Here is an 18929-nt window from a genome sequence, read left to right as displayed (position 1 = left end):
ATGGGTTCGATCCCTGGTCCGGGAAGATCATACATGTCGTGGAGCAACTAAGCCTGTGAGCCACAACTATTGAGCCCGCGATCTAGAGCCCGGGAGCCACAACTTCTGAAGCCCATACGTCCTAGAACCTGTGCTCTGCAACAAGAGAAGCCACCGCAATGAGAAGCCTGCACACTGCAACTAGAGAGCAGCCCCTGCTCGCGGCAACTAGAGAGAAGCCCGCACAGCAATAAAAAAAGAGAGAGAGAGAGAGAAGCCGCAGCAGAAATCTTAAAGCAAACAGGTCTCCCCGGGGCCCAGACAGACGCCAGCCCAGGATCGACATAAAAAGGTGACTGGGGACGTAGACGCCTGTCCCTGAGCAGACCTCACCGAGGTTTCACGCATGAAGCCCTCCTGTCCAGGGGCAGGGCTGGATTTCGAGAGCACTTCACGGAAGGCAGCCAGCATCCCTCTATTCACAGAGCCCCCAGTCTGGGTCCAGGTCTGAAGGGGCTGAGAGCAGGCGCAGGGCAGCAGGCAGCGCCGAGATGTGAGTTCTAGTACTGTCTGGCCCACCGCCTGGCTCTGAGACTGGCTCCGCCCTGCCGGCACGGAGGCCTGACTCTCAGCCAGGCTGCCCTTGGAGCCCGCTTTCCCACCACCCCGGCGGGGACCACCCCCGTCCTTCAGAAGGGCTGGCTGGCCTGGCGCGAGGATGTGGCGTGCAGCCCCCCATGGGTGCAGGAGGGAGGAATGGCTGCCCCCTGCCCGGAACTTGTCATCTTCCACCTAAACGTCAGGTCAAGGTTCCTCCTAGCTTCACCTGCCCATGACTCTGCTCACTCAGCAAAGCATCAGGAGACAGAGGTATCAGCTGATGGGCAGCACACGGGCCTGTGGCCACAGCCCTGCCGACCACCACGACCACCAGCAGCCTTGGCGCACCTCCTGCCCCCACACCCCTGCCCCGTGGGGACCCTGCAGCCTGGAACCGCGAGGCCGCCCCGCCCACACCTCCTCCCCTCTCACCCCCGAGCACAGCGGTCACTCCCAGGAAGCAGAGCTGGCCCCACGCTCCAGGCTGCGGGTTTAGCGCCAGAGGGCAGCCTGGCCAAGAAGAGGCGGCGGGGACAGGAGTGACTGTTCCACCCCCCAGCCCCTCCCTCTCTGGTCCCTGCAGGGTCCCGGGGTGAGGACAGCGAGCTGTCACATTCCTCAGATTCAGGCTCTGGTGTAATCCCTACAATCCAGGACCTTGGGGGAAATTTACCTCTCCTCCCCCAGTGGAGCCAGCTGACCCACCAGGCCCCACAGGACTGACCACGTCTCCGGGAGGTCGGGCCAGAGACAGACAAGCCCGTGGGAACTTGCAGTTCTATCCTGTGGGCTTTGCCGAGGACGCCGCCCTGCTGGACCACGGCGGGTCTGCCTCTCGCCCTGGAGAGTCTGCGGGCACCCAGGAGCAAGAGGGGACCCGTGATCCTCCCGGGATGAACGATGTGGCTGTGGCTCCTGGGGAACCTGGCCCAGCCCCACGGTGGCCACGGCCTTGATTCCAGGTCTCAGAACTGAAGGAGGTGGCCAGGTCCCTGACAATGAGGAGGGGCGGGGCTGAGCATCTTCATTCATTCTTTCAGAACCAGCTTCTGTGCAGACAAGACACTGCTGAGAAGAAGTCCCCAGGGTAGGCCAGCAGGGCCTCTGAGCCCGCCTATCTCTGCAGACCGACTGGCCTGGCACACCTTTCCCTCAGCCCCGGCTCCACGTTACCTGACTGGGCAGGAAGCTCCTCCACCTCCCTCCTCAGCCGCAGGCATGTCTGCTCCCCCTCTGGGGGCCCAGCCAGCACCAGCATCCCAGGGGCTCCCCAGGAATGCAGGTTCTCAAGCCCCACCCGGATCTGCTGAGGCAGAAGCTCTGGGGGTGGGGGGCATCTGCATTTTACACACATCCTGAGGGGGCTGGGGCAGGGCTCTGGAAACCAGGTGGCACCCCCATCGAGGAGCTTGGCATCTCTGGGCGGGCTGCCTGTGTGTCCCTGGTGATGCCAGCCTGCATGACGGGTAGCGATGATGGGGACCAGCCTGCAGACCCGGCGCTCAGGAGGAACCCGAGCTCCCCATCTCAGCCATGTGGCCCGGCCCTGGCCCTAGAAGCCAGGGTGGGTGTGGTTCACCCTGAAACAGAGGGAGCAGGACCCCGTCTGGGACCCAAAGCTCCGTGCCGTCCCCCTCCCCAGGAAGGCCCGTGCCCATCCTCACGGCAGCCGCCCTCCGGGAGGTCCCCGCACTGGGAGAGAGGACACACACACACAACCGTTTCTGGCTGGCTCGGCTCAGCGACTGCGCCGTCCTAGGCCCGAGGACGCGGCTCGCTGACGCCAGGCCAGCTGCTGGCTGTGACGGTGACCACAGCCCGCCCGGGGCCAGCCACTCCGCGGCCCCACGCGGCTGCCGCGGCTGCCTTCACGCTCCGGTGGAGGGCGGGCCTCAGGGCTCCAGGGCGTCCACTGGCTTCGCTCTCTAGGACGGCAGCCTCTGGCTTCTCTCTTTTTTTTTTGAATCTAAGCCCATTGAGAAAACGCAGGCAAGTGCAGCTCCTGCCGCAGCCTGGAATGGAGGCTCGTCCTCACCGTGTCTGGGGACCGAGGACACTGTCCCCTCCCACCTCTGACGGTGGCCCAGGGCACTACGAGGCCACCAGGCTGAGACCACATCTCAGGGTGTGCATTCACACCCACCTCCCTGCAAGGCCGGGGCGCGAGGAGAGGGGCCGACCTGGTTCAGGGGTCACCTGGGAGGGTAACCAAGCCCCACACTCGCTGAGGGCACTGCATGCTGCTCCATGCCATCTGTCCACAAGGACCCGGCTCAGAGAGGGTGAGCGCCCTCCCCAGGCTGCTCAGCAGTGGTGGGCCAGGCTGGACGTTCAGCGAGCCAGCATACAATACACGGAGCCACCCTCAGGCCTTTGCAGCAGGCAGGCAGCTGCACGGGGGTCCAGGTAGGGGTCCTCGGGGAGCTGGCTCTGAGCTCCGCCCACACCACCACCTCCATGTACTCCTTCTTAGAGACCAGCACCCCCAGGTTCTGGGGGTGTGTCAGAAAACTGCCCTGCATCCCATGTCCCCCTTCCCAAGAGGTTCACCTAAGTGACAGACTTTCAAATAAAATCAGAACTTCCCTGGTGGTCCAGAGGCTAAGACGCCACACTTCCAATGCAGGGGGCCCGGGTTCAATCCCTGGTCAGGGAACTAGATCCTACATATGCCAAAACTAAGAGTTCGCGCACCACAACTAAAGATCCTGCAGCCGCAACAAAGACTGAAGATCCCGTTACTACAACCAAGACCCGGAGCAGCCGGATAAATAAATATTAGCAAAAATAAGATAGCCAATTCCAGGGAATGCTGTCCATGAAACCTTTGTGCTTCTGCCTCACAAGCCCCTAAATCTCTGACACTGACCCCCTGCCCTGTAAAGTGCTTTGTATCCACTAAGGTCAACAAGACAAACAAACACAAAAGGTAAAAAACAGATGAACTATTGGAAGGAAAGAAAAATGCCCAACACCAGCAGGGTCTCTGGGTGACGCATGAGACCCGCCTTAGGCTGCTCCCTGCCTTCATGTTCCATCATCCAGTTTTTCTATGTAGAGCAAGGGTTATATATTCATAAAGGAAAAAATAAGTAGGGAACCAAATTTGATTGTAAAATACCAGAGGAGCAGTGATAAACGCTGCTCCTATTTATCGTTGAACACTTCTAGGGGAACTGGAGGGGTGAACAGAGCAGGGCTGGACCCCGACATTCAGGCAGTAATTCCTTTTTCCCCTTGGCTTCTTGGAATGGGTTTCGTTCCCCTCTAAGACCTTGGATGTGAGTGGCAGATATCCTGCCAACAAACCACAGCCACCTTTTTTTGTTCTTCCAATATGGATGGAAGGTCGCTGAAAACCAGAACCAAATGGGCTAAAGTTTTATTAGCAATGAGGTTGGGAAGGCCTGAGCCATAACTGAGCTGGGTGTCTCCCTGGAATAATCCCAGGCCTGCCCTGGCCGGGAATTCAGAATCATCCAGAAAGACTCAGTGTCTGACCTCCTGGACACCTTCTGTCTGGGCAGCCTGAGGCATCTAAAGTGCCCCAGACTCCTGTCCCAGGCCCCATGACCCTCGGGGCTGACCCCAGGGCCCTACCCTGACCCAGGAAAGTACACAGATGGCAGGAAGCTCTTGACACACTCAAGTCAGGAATGGTTTCCTGAGAACGCAGGAGCGTGGCCACCCGGGGGCCCTGGTTTTCAACTGGGTGGCTTCCTTCAACCTGGGGCTGGCAGTTTCTGCTGTCCACGGCCTCCCACAGCAGTGTGAGGCAGATCCAGGCTCACACACTTTCATCTGTGCTTCCTGGGGGGACCCAGGGACCCCTTCTACCAGTTCTGAAGTTCCCACCCCTGCACCAATACAAAGCCACCTCAATAGCCAACACAGCGCCCGCCTACAGTCAAGTCTGGACCCTGCTGAACCCACACAGTGAGCCCCGTGTCCCACTGAGAATAGCTGACGGCCAACAGCACCAAGTTGCAAGTGACTCCTGGGCCAGCGCCCATTCACTTGGTGCCATCTCCAGGGCCTGTGGAGAATCTGCCTCGGGCTGGGGTGGTCGGGACAGCTACCCCCTGCCTCCCACATCCCTGCAGCACCGGGCACTCCATGCCCACCTGGGAATGAGGCTGTGGGGGCACACACATTCCTCTCAGCCAGCAGCTGTGCTATGCATCCTAAGAGAATGGGCAACATCGTTCTCCATCAAACACCAGCATATAAAACAAGAAAGAGAGGGGAAGGGAGATTTGCTCCATTTGAGGGCAGGTTGTAAGACCTGGAGCCTCCTCAGACCAACCATCTCCTTGCACCACCTCTGAGGAACCCCAGGGTTCCACAGGGCATAGTTTGAGAAACACACACGTAGGCATCGAACCAGGCAGCCCAACCAACCAGACCAGGTCCGGCGACCCAGAACAGCCCCGCGCCCCGCCCCCCATCACGCAGCCCCTCACCCTCCTACCTGGAGGCCGCGATCTCCGCCTTCTGCTTGGCGATGGTGGCCGCCCGCTCGGCCGCCTCCACGGCCCGGTCCACCTTCTCGCGGATCTTGCTGGCGCGCAGCGGGATGAGGTTCTTGCGCTTGCCGCTCACGAGGATGTTCTGCTTGTACTTGCCCTCCTCCTTCGTGCCGTCGGGGAAGGTCATGCAGCCGTAGCCATGCCGCCGGTTGCCCGCCCACTCGCCCTCATACTTGAGCCCGTCCGAGCGCTGGCTCACACCGAAGCCCGAGCGCTTGTCGCTCTTCCACTCGCCCACGTAGGTCTCGGTGGTGGTGGCGTCGATGTCGTCCTCGATGGCCGACAGCTCGGCCTCGCCCTCGCCCAGGCTGATGGTGGAGTGGATGTCGCTGGCCGTGGAGCTGACCGAGCTCATGCCGGCCTCGCTGCGGAAGGAGCTCTGCTTGCTGCGCTGGCTGGCCAGGCTGCTCTTGGACTCCGACTTGCGCAGCTTCAGGCCGCTCAGCAGCGAGCGCCGGAACAGCCCCTTCTTCTTGCTCTTGAGGATCTCGGAGTCGCTGTGCGCCACCAGCACGAAGCCCCCGCGGGACACGGCGGGGCTGCCGGCCACGGCGGGGGAGGCGTCGGGGTGGAGCGCCGCGCCATTGGTGTGCTCGCTGCGCAGGGAGTTGATGGAGGTCCTCAGGGGCGAGCGGATAACCGCCGCCATGCCGTAGGGGACACTCTGCCGCACGCCGTAGCCCTGGCGCATGCCGCCGACCCACTGGCCCTGGTAGGTCCCTGCGGAGACAAACGAGAGGGTGAGGCTCGCCGGCGGGAGGCGTGACGCGGCCACCACGGTTCACCCCGTCCTGGGGCAACTCGGCCAGGATTACATTGAGGCAGTCAGACTGTCAGTCCCCAGGTCGTTTGACCATTTCTATCACAGGTGGTCATTTTTTTGTGTGCTGTCTAAAGTATACCATTCTTTTTTTTTTTTTTTAAATGTGTTTATTTTTTATTAAAGGATAATTGCTATGGATGTGAGAGTTGGACTGTGAAGAAAGCTGAGCACCGAAGAATTGATGCTTTTGAACTGTGGTGTTGGAGAAGACTCTTGAGAGTCCCTTGGACTGCAAGGAGATCCAACCAGTCCATTCTAAAGGAGACAGCCCTGGGATTTCTTTGGAAGGACTGATGCTAAGGCTGAAACTCCAGTACTTTGGTCACCTCATGTGAAGAGTTGACTCATTGGAAAAGACTCTGATGCTGGGAGGGATTGGGGGCAGGAGGAAAAGGGGACGAGAGAGGATGAGATGGCTGGATGGCATCACCGACTCGATGGACGTGAGTTTGAGTGAACTCTGGGAGATGGTGATGGACAGGGAGGCCTGGTGTGCTGCGATTCATGAGGTCAAAAAGAGTTGGACACGATTGAGCGACTGAACTGAACTGAACTGAATTGCTTTACATAATTTTGCTGTTTTCTGTCAAAACTCAACATGAATCACCCATAGGTGTACATATATCCCCTTTCTTTTGAACCTCCCTCTCATCTCCCTCCCCATCCTACCCCTCTAGGTTGATACAGAGCCCCCTTTGAATTTCCTGAGCCTTAGAGCAATTTCTCCTTTGGCTATCTATTTTACATATGTAAAGTAAGTTTCCATGTTACTCACAGGTGGTCATTTTTAAAGACCCTTCCCTCCTGTTTCTCGAAGCTGAATTCTGCTCTCTTAGGGCTCGGGGAGGGGGAGAGAGGGGTAAGAGTCTGATGCAGTCAGGAGTGAACCACAGAGCTCCTCAAGCACATGGGCATAAGGGTGTGGGAGAGATGAAGAAGCACACCCCAGGTGAGCGGCTCCACACTGGCCTCGTGGGGCCCATGAGTGACAGATATAAGGACACAGAGCCATGCTACAGACTGGGTACTGACGAGACTGGAAGGTAGTGAGTTCTCCGTTGCTGGAGGCATCCAAGAAGAGTTGGGAAGACCACCACACCTGAAGGCATGAGAATTGGCAGACCTGATGTCTCCAAAAGAATCCAAAGTGGAGACTCAGACACTCATACCTGCACGAGCCCAGCAGCATTACTCACTAAAGCCAGAGAAGATGTGGTCCATTCAACAATGAAACATTGTTCATGCAGCCTTCAAGAGGAAGGCCATCCTGCCATTTGCTACAACATGGATGAACCCTGAGGATACCATGTTTGGTGAAATAAACATGTCACAAGGGATACTCGCTATGTGATTCCTCTCACAGGAGATATCCAGGAGTCAAACCAGACAGCCTGAAAGTAGATGGTGGGGCCGGGGCTGGGGCAGGGAACGGGCAATTACTGCTTATTGGGTACAGAGTTACTGTTTGGGGGGGACAGTAGTCCTGAAAGCAGACAGAAGCGATGGCTGTGCGACACTGTAAGAGTGACTGACGCCACGGAGCTGTGCACTTAGAAACGGTTCAAGTGGCGAGCTTTATGTTATCTATATATCTTACCACAATCAAGCTAAAACATCACAGCACTGGGCGCATATTCTTGCTCTGCTTATTGGCCTTGTGACTCTTAACAGGACGCGTCTCCATTTCTCCTGCATTAGGTAGTTATGCGAATTAAATGACACTCCACACACAGCAGGGCAGCGCTCCCCACCTTCTTCCGTCCTCCCAGCCCCCCAATACTAACAGCTTTTCCTGCCTCGGGCCACAGCTGCCCATGCTGGGGCAGAGAGCCAGGACTTGCATCCTGGGTTGTGAGAGGGACGCTGGACTAGCCTCTAGGTCCTGGATGGCTCCTCCCCTCCTGGGTGGGTGGCTGTGGGAAGCTGGCCCTTTAAGGCCAGACCCTTCCGCCAGACAGCGGCTTTCTTGTGGCCAGTTCAAGCTGGGAGCCAGCAGCTGTTGCAGGGATCTCTGGCTCCCAGCTTCCTGCCACTTCCACTTGTGGGTTGGGGACAGATAAAACACAGGGCCCCGAGTTAAATCTGAATTCCACAGGGACAAGTAATTTTTAGAGAATGTTACATGGGACATACTTAGGCTAGAAATGATCAGACTGATGATCTGAAATTCAGGGTTAACTAAATGTCCCATGTGTTTATTTGCTGAATCCAGCCGCCCCCGCTGGGGTCTCCCAAGATGTCACCCCAGGTTTCTCTGGCAGCCCTCCACAAAGCTGAGGATGCCCTTGCATGAAGAGACTCAGCCCACCTCCCCACCAGCACCCCTGCACCCCCTCAGGGCAGGCTGAGCATATAGCTGAGGACACATGGGGGCTGCACACCCAGCCTTGTGGAGGAGGTGGGTATGGGGGTAGAGGGAGGAGTTAGGAGGGGGGCAGACATGGGATCGAGTTCCCAGCTCCATTCTTTCTGCATCTGTGACCTTGGGAATGTCTGCTTTAAGTTCCCATGCCTCAGTTTCCTCACCTGTAAAACAGGGAAGGTGGCTGTGTGATTAAATGCAGTAATCCACGTAAAGTGTGGAAAGGTTGTTAACGTTCAGTAATCAGCAACTATTGTTCATCACTGTCATTAAAACTTTAGGGATACATAAAGCTGAATCCCTTTGCTGTACACTTGAAACTGTCACAGACTGTATGTAAATCAACTAGACTCCAATATAAAACAAAAAGTTTACAAAATGAAAGAAAAGTTGGTTAAGGAAGAAAACCTTAGGGATAAACAGCACTTTACCTGGCAGGTGAGGAAACTGAGGCTCAAAGAGGGACAGGATTCAACCCCAGGGTTCGCATCCTCCCCCTGCCAGGGCTCTGCATGCAGTGAGGTCCTGCCTACCCTCGTCCAGAGGGCACCAGGCTGGAAGCCACACCTGGCATCCTGTGAGGTGCGGGCCACTTCCATCCCTGAGAAAATGATTGCCCACACTCCCTCCCTCAGATAAAAGGGTAATAACAGGGAGGCGTTGGGAAGCGAGCCTCCCTATGCCTATCTTGGAGTCTGAACGACGTCCCCACAGGCTGGAGGGCATGGTTCCACCTTCCAGGCATGGACGCGGAGTCCATCGCATACACGGAGGCAAAGGCAAGATGCAGCTTGCTCTGAGCATCAGCGCAGGCAAAGCAAGGGTCCCAGGTGGGGATTCGAGCCTCCCTCCCACTCTGAGCTCCCGGGTCCTGCTGCCCTGGCTTTCCACAAGCCACGCAGCTCCGCAGAGGTGAGTCTGTTTTCACATCAGCAAAAAAGCTGCTCGGCATACTATGCCTGAATTCCATGATTCCAGGGGTCCCTGGACAGGTGAGCTGAGGCTGGAGAGGGTCAGAGATGTATGCAGAGGGTGTGCCCAGACAGGAGCGAATGCTGAAGAGAAGGCTCCGCACAGCCAACCTCTGCTTTAAAATACACAGCCTCAACGGACTGTCCAGGGAGATAGCAGGTTGGTGGTCACCAGGGGCTGGGGGAGGGAGGACGAGAGTGATGGCTATCGGGGTCAGGGTTTCCTTTTGGGGTGATGAAGACGGTCTGGAATTAGATGGTAATAACTGGTAGCAGAAAAATGAACAGAAGCAGTGAGAAATGGGCTTCCCAGGTTGTGCTAGGGGTAAAAACCCCTCCTGCCAATGCAGGAGACATAAGAGACGCTGGTTCAATCCCTGGGTTGGGAAGATCCCCTGGAGGAGGGCATGGCAACCCACTCCAGTATTCTGGCCTAGAGAATACCATGGACAGAGGAGCCTAGTGGGCTACCGTCCACGGGGTCGCAAAGAGTTAGACACGACTGAAGCAACTTTGCATGCACAGTGAGAAACATATCAAGACAGAAGATGAACTGGTCATATTCTAGGTGATTTAAGCAGAATGAGGGCGTCGGGGCTTTGAAACAAATGCCTGTGGTTGCTGGGGCCCTACTGGGCCAGCCTGCCCAGCTGTGCTGGAGCCTGGGGTGTGGGCACCGGGAGTCAGGAGCCCCGAGTTCAGAGCCGGGGCTTTCCACTTACCCCAGACCTGGGGACCTCACTCCACCTCTCAGATCTCCTAATTCATCTGTGACATGGGGTTGACGACCATAACCATCCTCTAGACACATGGAGCCGTGGGTGTGGCCTCCTGCATACGGTGTGATGCGGGCAGCTGAGCCTTCCTTGCTCAGGGCGTGCAGCTTTATTGTATTTGCACTTTTGTTCCCAGTCGGAACACATTTCTTAATTTACAGCTGACGTCAGTAAGAAAAATGAATTTCAATATTATGCTCTTGATCAGCTCTGCTGTGACCTGCTGGGATAGCTGGGCCCAGTTTTGAGGCTGGTTCAGATTAGGAGAAAGAAGACAGGCCTTCAGCCAGGAGCCAGCTTCTCCCAAAGCTGGGGCTCTGGGCTGGCCCCCCGCAGGGCCAGGTCCTTTCTTCTCCTCCCATCTCCCTTTCTTGTTTGGGGCCAGTAGAGGACGGGTTGAAATCAAACCCCTGGTTCCCCATGGCTGTTTCATTGAATCTGGTCAGTTCTTGAAAAAGACTAAGTCCACCGTTTTGTTTTATATGCCAAGCAGCCTGCATGTAGAGAGACAGAAGCCAGCCCAGTGCAGAGAGAAGACCGCTTGTGGCCCCGCATGGGCACCCTTGCGATGCTGCAGGGTCAGTCTGGGTGGCGCAGACCCCAGGGCAGGGGCAACTTCCTGTTTGCACTCTGTACCCTGACCCGGGGCCCTGCAAGCCCTGTGTCTGCCCCTCACAGGGAGACACCCAGATGAAGATGAATCATCCAGGGGGCATCTGGGGGTGGGAGGGCCGGTAACCTCAGGGCGGGTAGGGTGGCACACAGGTGACCCATTCAGGGACTCTGCACATTGCAATGAAGATGAGGGATGACCCCCGTCACCCAGAACTCAGAACCAGATCTCAGTGGACCTCAGGTAAGGAAACAAACCTCCCAAACGCGGCCTGTGAGATGCCAACTGGAGTCACCCAGGCCTGCAGAGAAAAGCCAATGGGGTGTGAACACCAGCAGGTCTCAGGCTTGCGGGGCTGTCCAACATCCCCCGAGCTCCTGGCCACAGGCCCTGCATTCCTGACGAGCCTTCCGGAAGGCCAACACTGTACCCAGGGACCCACTCAAGCGCCACTGTGACCGTCGCTCTGGGCACACCATGGACACTGGCGCCGTCTGGTTCTGGACACCACCGGGTCCAAATTCAAAAGCTGGCTCTGCCCCACGGCCCTCAGCCAGCGGAGATCCAGGCCTCACCCCCGCTTGCCAGCCTCTTGGGTACTGTGCACAGTCTGCTCTTGCTGACTTATTCAGGTCTTCCCAGAGCCCTCGCGTCTCTCACACACTTTTATTTCCTTACCCCTCCCCAGCCTCATCCACTGAAGTTCTTCCAACACGTTCATCACAGACACAACGTGTTCAACTGTCAATGTTGTGATAGTTTCAGGGACCAGTCTGGGGACAAGACAGGTCAGTCCAGCCAGATGCTGTGTCCTCCAAGAGCAAGCCCTGGGCGGGACGGGGACTGTTCTTCCTGGGAAGGGCATGGAGCCCACAGCAGATGGGGGGCGGTGGGGGTGCTCAGGCCAGGGCCCCATCCTGGAAGGATGCTCACCTATGGCACCTGACGGTGAGGGGGCAGGAAAGAGCCCCACCTAGGGGTAAACTGGAGGGAATCATGGGGAATGCAGGGTGTGGACACCAAATAGTAAATCCTCATAGAGATAAGATGCTGCACCTTCAAAATGAGAATCAAATGCAATTTTTTAAAAAAGGAAAAGGAAATCAGAGAAAAAGAGTTCCTGGAAATTAAAAGTGTAATGGCCAAAATAAAAATTTTGATGTGAGTTGGATGATAAAGTCAAGGAAATCTTTCAGAAACTAGAACAAAAAGAAGTAGGCAAAGTAGTGAGAGATAGAAGAAATTTAGAGCCATCCATGAGTCATGTAGATGGCTTCAAATCTATATACTAGGAGTTCCAGAAAGCAAGGAAGGAAAATTACCAAATATGTAAAATGGGAAAGTGTCCCAGAATTGAAGGATGTGAGAGTCCAGGCTGAAAGGGCTCAAGACACCCTGCACGACCAAGGAGAGAGACACAGGCCAAGCCCAGTGAAACTTCAGAACCTCGGTGAGCAAAGGAAGACCCCAAGCGCTTCCAGAGAAGAAAAAGAGACTTCACACAAAGGGCTGAGAGCACGGCATGAGACCTTTCTGTAGCAACACCGAGACCAAGACGTTGGTGGGGAATTTCTCCCACTCAAACTCGGAACAAAAATGACTTTCAATCTAAAACTACATATACAACCAATCGATCAAGTAATCAAACCACAACAACTATCTTCCATGCATCCTTTCTCAGGAAGCTACTGCAGGATGTACTCCACCAAAACGAGGAAGCAAACCACAGAAGAGGGAGGGCACGGGGGACCCAACAAACATGAGGGGAAGCGATTTTATATATGCGCACAACAATACCATGGGTTGGAGGGTCCAGTTATATTGATTTTTTCCCAATGGTAAAGGCTACAGCGGTTGAATCCCCAGATGCAGAACTGCAGATACTGTGGTTGACTATCAATTATACACAGATTTTCAAATTCGTGGAGGGTCGGAGCCGCTCATCCTGACACTGTCCAAGGGTCAATTGTACGTAACTGATAGCAAGCAATGAAAGAAAATATACAAATATGAAATGCGTGTATCCTGTATATATGTAAAGAATTTGGTGGATTTGTTCAGGCAAAAAGCTGTATGGAGTAGTATTTTATTGAGCATTTGGAAGGTGGGGAAAGAAATGAGCAGCATAGTGGTGAGTATTCCCGCCTGTCATGTGGGAGACAGGGGTTTGATTCCCTGACAGGGGAATCAGGGCTTCCCTAGTAGCTCAGCTGGTAAAGAATCCATCTGTAACGCAGCAGACCCCGGTTTGACTCCTGGGTCAGGAAGATCCCTTGGAAAAGGGATAGGCTACCCATTCCAGTATTCTTGAGTTTCCCTGGTGGCTTAGATGGTAAAGAATCTACCTGCAGTGTGGGAGACCTGGGTTCAATCCCTGGGTTGGGAAGATCTGCTGGAGAAGGGAATGGCTACCCACTCCAATATTCTTGCCTGGAGAATTCCAAGGACAGAGGAGCCTGGTGGGCTACAGCCGATGGGGTTGCAAAGAATTGGACACAACTGAGCGACTTTCACTTCACACATTTGAAAAATGAGGCAGTTACTAACTTATGCTGCACAGGAGAAGTACTTGAGTGTATACAGAATCAGTGCATTGCTTGTCCCAGGAATAAGTAATGCTTAATAGTCTTGTAATAATGACAACTCACAACGAATTTAACAGAATTGTAACCACGCTGAAACAGTTAAAGGGAAGAGGAACGTGGTTCTAAAAGACTGAGAAGCTTTTATTTAAGTCCGACTCAAGTATACACATAAATATACATAGGCCATGCTGGTTCTTTGTTGCTGCACATAGACTTTCCCTAGTTGTGGGGTGTGGCTTCTGATCGTGGGGGCTTCTCTTGTTGCACAGCACGGGCTCTAGGGCAAGCAGGCTTCAGTAGTTGCGGCACATGGGCTCAGTAGTTGTGGTCGTGGACCTAGCTGCCCTAGGCACGTAGAATCTTAGTTCCCGGATCAGGGATAGAACCTATGTCCCCAGCATTGGCAGGTGGATTCTTAACCACTGGACCACCAGGCAAGTCCCAAGACTAAGAATCTTCACCTAAGAGTCCCATGCTGATTCTGAGGAAGTCCGTGTGTGCGTGTTCAGTCGCTCAGTTGTGTCTGATTTCTTTGCGACCTAATGGACTGTAGCCCCTTAGGAAGTCAGTACCTAACAGCTAAAAGAGACGATGAGCCAAGGAAGCAGTCAGCGCAGAGATGTAGAAACTCGGAGGTGGGTCTCTGAAGACACGGCTACAGGAGTTTAAAGCTGTAGCTCTGGGGAGCAGTAGGGGTCGGGATACTGCTGATTTTGTTCCAAGTGCTACTGTTTGTAGGGCCCACTGACATCTTAAACTCTGGGCACATCATCGTGACAAAGATTAAATGTTTCAAGGGGGATGAGACTTTGATGAGAAAATTCTCACAACAGTGGCCTTATGCCTGTTTCCCAGCTGCAGAAACTAAGCCTCGGGATTTGTGTCTCGTGGGGGCCAAAGGTGAACCTGGATGTCGAGCTAAGCCCTGCTCCTCACAGAGGACGCTGACCGGGAGGATGCGCAGCCCAGTATTTAGCAGGTGGGTAGAGGAAGTCATAGAGGAAGCCCAGGCGGCAGGTCAGCGGAGGTCTTGGAGGGATGCAGGGGACAAAACTCCCTGAGAAGGCATCAGATATGTCGGATGAGAGGCAGGAAAGGTCAGTGACCTCAGAGGCCATGAGCATCGGGTGCAGTGACGGCCATTCCCACGCTGAGGACAGGACACCAGCCAGGAAGCCACCCCAAGGCTGCGAGGGGCTGAGAGCAAAAGCAGAGCCTGTGGAGACCAGCGATTATGGGCCCTCGTGCTGCCCAGAGGGGAGGGGATTCAGGCGCGGCTGTCCTTGGACCAGGGAGCCACCCAGGGAGGCCCACCTCCACGGTGGGGGGCAGGGTCCTCAAAGGCTGGGGGAGGGCCAGGCTCAGAGCCAGCCTCAGCCGGCATTCTAGGTCGTGCCCACTCGACCGACTTCACACCAGCATTGCTCCTTCCGCACCACTCATCTTTTACTGTCTCCTTATCCACTCATCCTGGGAAGGTTTAGTGTTTTTTTTTTTTTTTAAGATGAATAAAGATATTTCTTACGGATTAAAATAGAAAAAGCTTAAAAAAAGATTAAATGTCAAGAGGGGATGACAGAGGATGGATGGCATCACTGACTTGATGGACCTGAGTTTGAGCAAGCTCCGGGGGTTGGTGATGGACAGGGAGGCCTGGTGTGCTGCAGTGCAGGGGGTCGCAAAAAGTCAGACGCAACTGAGCAACGGAACTGAACTATAAAGTCTACAGAAAAGCGAGTGCAAGTAGAGACCCACACGAGTGTGGCGCATGTATTACAGCCAGTGAGCCAGTACTGACACATCTCCTCACCCCTGGTGTGGCCCATCCCCTGATTCTGGATAAATGCAACATGTATCCGCCGTTACCGAGACATGCAGGATGTCTCCTTGCCCTAAAAGCCCTCTGCACTCAGCCTGCTTACCCTCCCTCCCCCAGCGCCTGGCCACCGCTCAGTTCTTACTGTCTCCACAGTTCTGCCTTTCCAGAAAGTCATGGGGTTGGACTCAGTATGAAGCCTTTTCAGACTGGCTTCTTTCACGTTGCAACACATACTTCAGACCTCCGCGCCTTTTGTGGGCCTGAACCATATTGTGTCCTCCACTCCAACTCAAGAGTACCTTTGTTGCTTAAGTTTTGGTGATTACGAATAAATGGAAGGTCTTTTCCACATCAGAAAAACAAGAGATGGGTCTAACTTCAGATAAACGAACACTGTTAAGTGAAGTGAAAGTCGGCTCAGTCGTGTCCGACTCTTTGCGACCCCATGGACCATACAGTCCATGGAATTCTCCAGGCCAGAATATGGGAGTGGGTAGCCTTCCCTTCTCCAGGGGATCTTCCCACCCCAGGGATCGAACCCAGGTCTCCTACATTGCAGGGGGATTCTTTACAGCTGAGCACTGTCAAGTCAAGGTTCTATTGAACTTCCCTGCACTGGCTGCCTTCTCAGTTGGAGGCACCAAGAAAACCCTCCAGGGCACTCAGGTCGGGAACCACAGCCACAGCGTCCAGGGACACCATCCGCTGACATCTGCTGAGCTCTCACCATCTACGGAGGGCCAGGACCTGCCATCACATCAGGGAGCTCAGGGCGGTGGGGTGACTTGTCTGAGGCCACTCAGCAGGCAGGGGTGAAGATCTGAACCTCCCTCCTCTGCTGTCCCCAGAGCTGGAAGGGGCTGTGGGGAAGAGGGGCCGGCCTATCCCCGGCACCGCCAGCTGACGCGTGCACCTCTGGGGCGAGTCTAAGGAGCGGCTGGTCAGTAGACCCCAGTCAGCGGTCCCTTCCCTGAGCTTGCTTCCCTCTGGGCTGCACTCCCTGGGGAGAGCCCCTCTGCTCGCCTGTCAGTCACCCTGACCTCCCGGGGAGGGCGGGGCTTCTGACCTCCCTGCAGAGTGCTCACAGCCGGCCCCAGGGAGCCACTGCCCATTTTACAGACAGAAAAACTGAGGCGTGATGAGGTTAAGGCTCTTGCCCAGAGTCCTGATGGAAGCAGCTCAGCTTAGGACCCCTGCCACATGTGCCGGGTTCTCAGGCCTGCGACCTTTCTCCACTGCCCACCGGGAAACTCTGAGAGGGGTCTGCATCGAAGTACACAGCCTCCAGCTCCCCCCACACCAGGCCCCCTGGCCCAGCGGTCCTCATTCAGGGTGGCAGGACGACTCACCCCATAGGAGGTCCCTGTAGGATGCAGCTCTGCGCCTGGCACTAAGGGGCTGGCCCCGGGTGGCGGGAGGGCCCCGGGCTTCACTCAGCAGCGGCAGCTGCTTCTTCTGACCCAGTCATGTCAAGTCAGCCTCCTCTCTAGGGGCAACGGTTTCAAGGCACAGCCTGGGGAGAGCTGGGCATCCCTCCCGTAGCCCCACCTCTTCTCGGGCCTCAGTGAGCAGGGACCACCCCTCCCCACCTCTCCTACCCCTCCCCCTGGGCCTGAACAGGGGAGACAGGAATAGAAGGCAGGGCTCCTAATCCCGCCACCCAGGAAGCCTCCTTCTGGGCCCATGTCTCCCTCTCTGGTCACCCAGGGGATATCGTGATTCAATTGCAGAGGCTGGCAGGGCTGGCCTCTTAGAAGTGAGGGGTTCACGGAAGCAATTGTGAGGTGTGGCAGCGGGGGCCATTGGGCAGGAGTGGGAGGAGGAAGCAAGGGAGCCCCCTCCTCGGGGAGGGCCCTTCACCAGAGTGGCTGGAAGTCAGGCAGGTCTGAGCACAGATCCTGCAAGGATGACCCAACCTGGGCCTCTATCTGCAAAATGGGGGTAAAATTATTTCCCCTCAGGCTAAAGAAAGGGGGGAGGAGAGAGGAGCTGGAGCCAGACCGACACTCAATACCTCCAGAGCTGCCCTGAGACGCCTGACGCGGCTGTGACTCTGTGTCCCCTTCTGTGGACGGTGACAGCAACAGTGTCCGCCTCGCGGGACACCAAGGGGAGAAAGTGGGTTTGCACTGGCAAAGCGCCTCACGATGGCGCGTGGCAGGTTCTGCATTAAGTACATCACATCAGAAGCCACGACTGTCTAGCACGTGACCAGACAGAGGACTTGGGGGCTGTGAAGGACAGTGGTGGCCGTGGCTGCTCTGGGCTGGGGTCTCCAACAGCATCCACAACCTTGATGAAATGCAGATTCTCGGGCTCCCCTGGGCCCCTCAAAGCAGAAACTCTGGGGGTGGGCAGACCACCGGGGCTATAACACCCTCTGGGTTTCTCAGCACTTGAGGTCAAGAACCCGGGTTGTCCTGTTAGAACCCCTGTGGGACCTTAAACTAATGACCGACGCCCCATCCACCCAGAGACGCTGATTCAGCGATCAGAGGCAAGGCCTGAGCGGAGGTGGGTTTTAAAAAACTCAAGGGGGACTTCCCTAGAGGTCCAGTGGCTAAAACTCCACGTTCCCAATGCAAGGGGCCTGGGTTCGATCCCTGGTCAGGGAACTAGATCCCACATGCCGCAATAAAGATGGTGCTATGACTGAGACTCAGAGCCGCCAAATAAATAAATAACCATTAAAAAAAAAAAAAAAAAAGCTGGCGTGTGATTCTTATTTCAGGACCAATAACTGTTTTCTTTGTTACGTGTTTTGCGGACCAAGATTTTGCTGAAGAGCTGCCAGGGGTCAAGCTCCCGGCTTCCCCCCAGGCCGCAGCCTCTGTTTCACACTTTCTGGGGAGCCCTGCCGGCTCTTCTCAGGGACAAGTGCTGCACACACACACCAGACACCCCAGGACCACGGCCTGGGCCCAGGCTGCAGGCCGAGCACGCGGGGAAGGACGGAGGATTGGGGCTCAGGCAGGTCAGATCCCTCTGAGATGTGACTTGAGTTCTGAGCCATTATCACAGGAGAACAGCCAAGCCCACCACCAAAAGCAGGGGCTCCCACAGCCCCGCCAGCTGGGGCCCTAGTGTGCACGGCTTTTTCCAAAGCCCTCAAACGTGGAGAACAGGCTTGCTGGTCACGCTCAGTGTGAGAGCCTCCCCAGGGTCCCTCCCTGTCCCCTCCCCGGCTTCCTGTGGCTTGGGGACAGCCCCTCCTCTAAACGACAGGTTATCCCAACCCATAACCACCAGACATCTTCAGAGTGCCAGGGGCTGAGGGTATAGACAACAAAGAACTTCATGGACCTGAGATTTAGGGGGACAGATTTAGAGACACTAGGTGAACTGCACCCTGAAGAAAGCTAGAGCAGGGCAGCGGGGGTGGGGGGTGGCGGGGAGGAACATGGGTGCAGCCACCTGCAGGGGGCGACACTGAGCGGTCTCCACGCTCGGCACAGACCGTGTGCTCAAGAAATGATTTTCTCCAAACACAGACTTCACCATGTCCAGGAACAGATTTCCAGGTTTGGGTGAGGGGTGGGGGGCTTCGTAAAGATGTCTCAGCTTCCAGGAAACTCTTTTAAAAAGAAGCTGAAATGTAAAAGGGTTCAGACGCTCTGGAAAACAGTCTGGCAGTTTCTCTTAAGTGGAGAGGTCCAGCCTGACCCAGCAGTTTCATTCCTGGCTTGATACCCAAGGATGAAATGAATAAAACACACGTCGACACACAAACCTGTACAAGAACGTTCGCACAGCAGTACTGTGTGAGACAACCCAGAGCTCCCTCACTGGACGACTGGATAAACTGAATGTGGTCCTTCCATACGCTGGAATATTACCCAGTCTTAATACCCACGTGGCCTGTAGTCAAGCTC

At 55.6% G+C, this 18929-nt stretch overlaps 1 protein-coding gene across 1 annotated transcript in view; it reads right to left on the bottom strand.

The window, feature by feature from the left end:
* Positions 1–18929, bottom strand: part of JPH3 (junctophilin 3) — a 75311-nt gene that overhangs the window by 38225 nt on the left and 18157 nt on the right. Inside the window, exon 2 of the mRNA XM_025268500.3 lies at positions 5051–5828. Coding sequence (XP_025124285.2) covers positions 5051–5828 — 778 coding nt within the window. The remainder of the gene's footprint in view (positions 1–5050; positions 5829–18929) is intronic.

The sequence above is a fragment of the Bubalus bubalis genome, chromosome 18, assembly GCF_019923935.1.
Source record: "Bubalus bubalis isolate 160015118507 breed Murrah chromosome 18, NDDB_SH_1, whole genome shotgun sequence".
Lineage (NCBI taxonomy): Eukaryota > Metazoa > Chordata > Mammalia > Artiodactyla > Bovidae > Bubalus > Bubalus bubalis.
The sequence above is the reverse complement of the archived record's forward strand: the minus strand, read 5'-3'. Positions and strand labels throughout refer to the sequence as shown.